Here is a 2,548-nt window from a genome sequence, read left to right on the forward strand (position 1 = left end):
GCTTGTATGTTGGTTAAATTGTTAGGATGATAAACTACAAGATAATACTTGGATTAGCTTGAGATGTTGTGGTTCTTGATGGATTGATTTGAAAGTTGCTCTTATGAACTTTAAGTGGCCGGAAATTATGAAAAATAAGTTGTCTATGATATTGTTAGTATGATTATGTTGGTTTACATGTCAATCTTGTTGAGGAACTTGGTAACTAGAAAAGGAAATGGCTATAAAGCACTGGAAGTTGTCCATGATGATATTATCTTGTGTTGGGCTATTTCGGGTAACTTTGAAATTGACTTTATGCATTAAAACTACCATTACTTTCTCTAGAACATACAATTTCGCTGCTAATCATCAATAAAATCGGATATGATTCTTGATTTATGCATTTTATGTAAAAAACCTATAGTTCCACGGTTCTAAATAATTGATAAAAGTTTTACATAAATTGCTTATGAACCACAATCTAGAACATGAAAAATCATGAAAAATCCTTATAGGAAAATCACACAAATAAAATCAGACTGATGAAGTATGATACAACTATCACCATATATACTCAATACAAAATAAGTTTAACTTAATTGACAACCTTTCATCGACTAGTTAACTGATCGCACGCATCATTTGTTCCACCTAGTACTTCTAATTAGAGCTAGAATATAATGAACTAAGCAACTCGAGCATCAACATTGATGAAAACTATGATCCTAAAATACTCGATCGACATCTTTCTGCATCACATAACCGTGCATGCCTGAGGATTTTCATCACTAAAGGCAGTGATATAATTGACTTCTGTGGAGCTTGCCCTCGCAAGGCTTGACGCCTGCGGGTTGCCATCGACGTTCCGAACAAATCCTGCCGGAGCCTTCTTATCGTACACACCACGCACGTAGGGATGATCCACCAAATCGTAAGGCACGTACGGCCAAAACTCAGCCTTCTTACCTGTGCGATGCCTTACGCGACGCAACACTTTATCTGGATCCACATAACCTGTAACTACCAACCTGTGCTTCTTTGGCTCCACTTCTACGTTGGTCACTCCTTTCATTCCGTCTACTGACTTCCTCACCCTCCTTTCGCAACCTTCGCAATCCATTTTCACTCTTATCTCCACCATCTACAAATTATATAAGAGGAAGTATGATATACTAGTACATCGTATATATACGATTAAAGCATGCACGTAATAAGAGGCGAACCTATGTTTTAATAGTAACGGGTCAACGGACCCATAATGCCGAAATTTAGTATATGTATATGTATATACGTTAAAAATAATTAATTTAAAGTAGTTGATATCTTGAACACTAAAAGCTTTCTGGAAAAGCTTGGTTAAACAGAATAATATATCTGTCGAATCAAAATTCTAGATCCGTCTCTACCGTAATCAAGAGCATACCTCAAGTTGCCTTTTCCTTAGCTTGCTGAGCTTCTTTTTGCTGTGGCCTCGATGGAATTCGAAGAGGTCAGAAAGGTGATCTAGCAAACCCATATCGTTGCACAAATGAGCAACTCCTTTACTTTTGGCTATAAAAGGCTGGCATGGACAGTAAGTAGACGGTCGAAGAATATATAAAGGGGAAGCAGCTAGCAATTTGTTGATTTGTACGTGCAGCTAGTACAAACAAGCCACGAGTTATATATTAGTCATGGGCGGTGATGTGCATGATGGAACCATGTGGCAACTGTGGTGTCCCTACATCATTTTCTTCATCTTAGTGGGATATTTGGAGCCTTATCCTCTTCTTGCAATCCAAAAAATAGAGGTATGTCATTTCCATGGTTAATGATGAAATCAGATGTCATCGCAGTCTTAAAAACCCACTCCAACCGTCTTTTACACCTTCCTTGACTAAAATCATAATATTGTTTTGCTCCTTTAGAAAACTACACAAATTAAGTAGTAAATTAAAGCTTCCTAGATAACATCCTCGTCTTAATTAGCTAGCTGTTACCAGCGGCATACGTAGCATTTATAATTTGACTTGTACAATGTTTTAGGCCTAGGTTCTAAGACTTCATTTCAATCTTAAATTAATGTTTATTTTCTTATTTCTATAACATATCGAGCAATAATATAATATTTTTTAACAAAGCGAGGTCAGATGTTATCACGTGATTATTTCCAAGTGTTTTCCTCCACTGAATCTCGTTATATATACTCCCGATGAGATATTAATAATATTAAACCTTTTGTCTTTGATTCTGCACTTCTATACGAGGATATCTTCATAAAATTGTTAAATTAGATTAAGCTGAATACGGCTGCCTGTCAAAGAACCATACATTACAAGTTTACAACTAGCTAGAAAACGTGCATGCTTTATCTTCGTCTCGAAGTACTTGTGTTTAGATTTCGGTCAAAGTAAAATGATGAGAACGGGTCCAGCAGAGCATTAGCAACTAGTCAAAGACTCTCGAATCATAGTATATACTATACGGATGAAATCGAGCTCATGGTGCATTCTAACTTCCGACAAGATAAATTAGGCTCGAGATATGGCAATAAGGGACCGAAATCGAGCCAAAGTCCCACCGGATG

The 2,548-nt window shown here is 36.8% G+C and overlaps 1 protein-coding gene across 1 annotated transcript; it reads right to left on the reverse strand.

Moving 5' to 3' along the window:
* Window positions 1–502: 502 nt before the first annotated feature.
* Window positions 503–1,615, reverse strand: LOC104095121 (heavy metal-associated isoprenylated plant protein 26). The gene is made up of 2 exons (XM_033655824.2): window positions 1,406–1,615; window positions 503–1,123 (listed from the first exon to the last, which is right to left on the reverse strand). The coding sequence occupies exons 1-2, from the start codon at window positions 1,496–1,498 to the stop codon at window positions 737–739; spliced, it is 480 nt and encodes a 159-aa protein (XP_033511715.1). The 5' UTR covers window positions 1,499–1,615; the 3' UTR covers window positions 503–736.
* Window positions 1,616–2,548: the final 933 nt, after the last annotated feature.

Source organism: Nicotiana tomentosiformis, chromosome 2, assembly GCF_000390325.3.
Source record: "Nicotiana tomentosiformis chromosome 2, ASM39032v3, whole genome shotgun sequence".
Taxonomy (NCBI): Eukaryota; Viridiplantae; Streptophyta; class Magnoliopsida; order Solanales; family Solanaceae; genus Nicotiana; species Nicotiana tomentosiformis.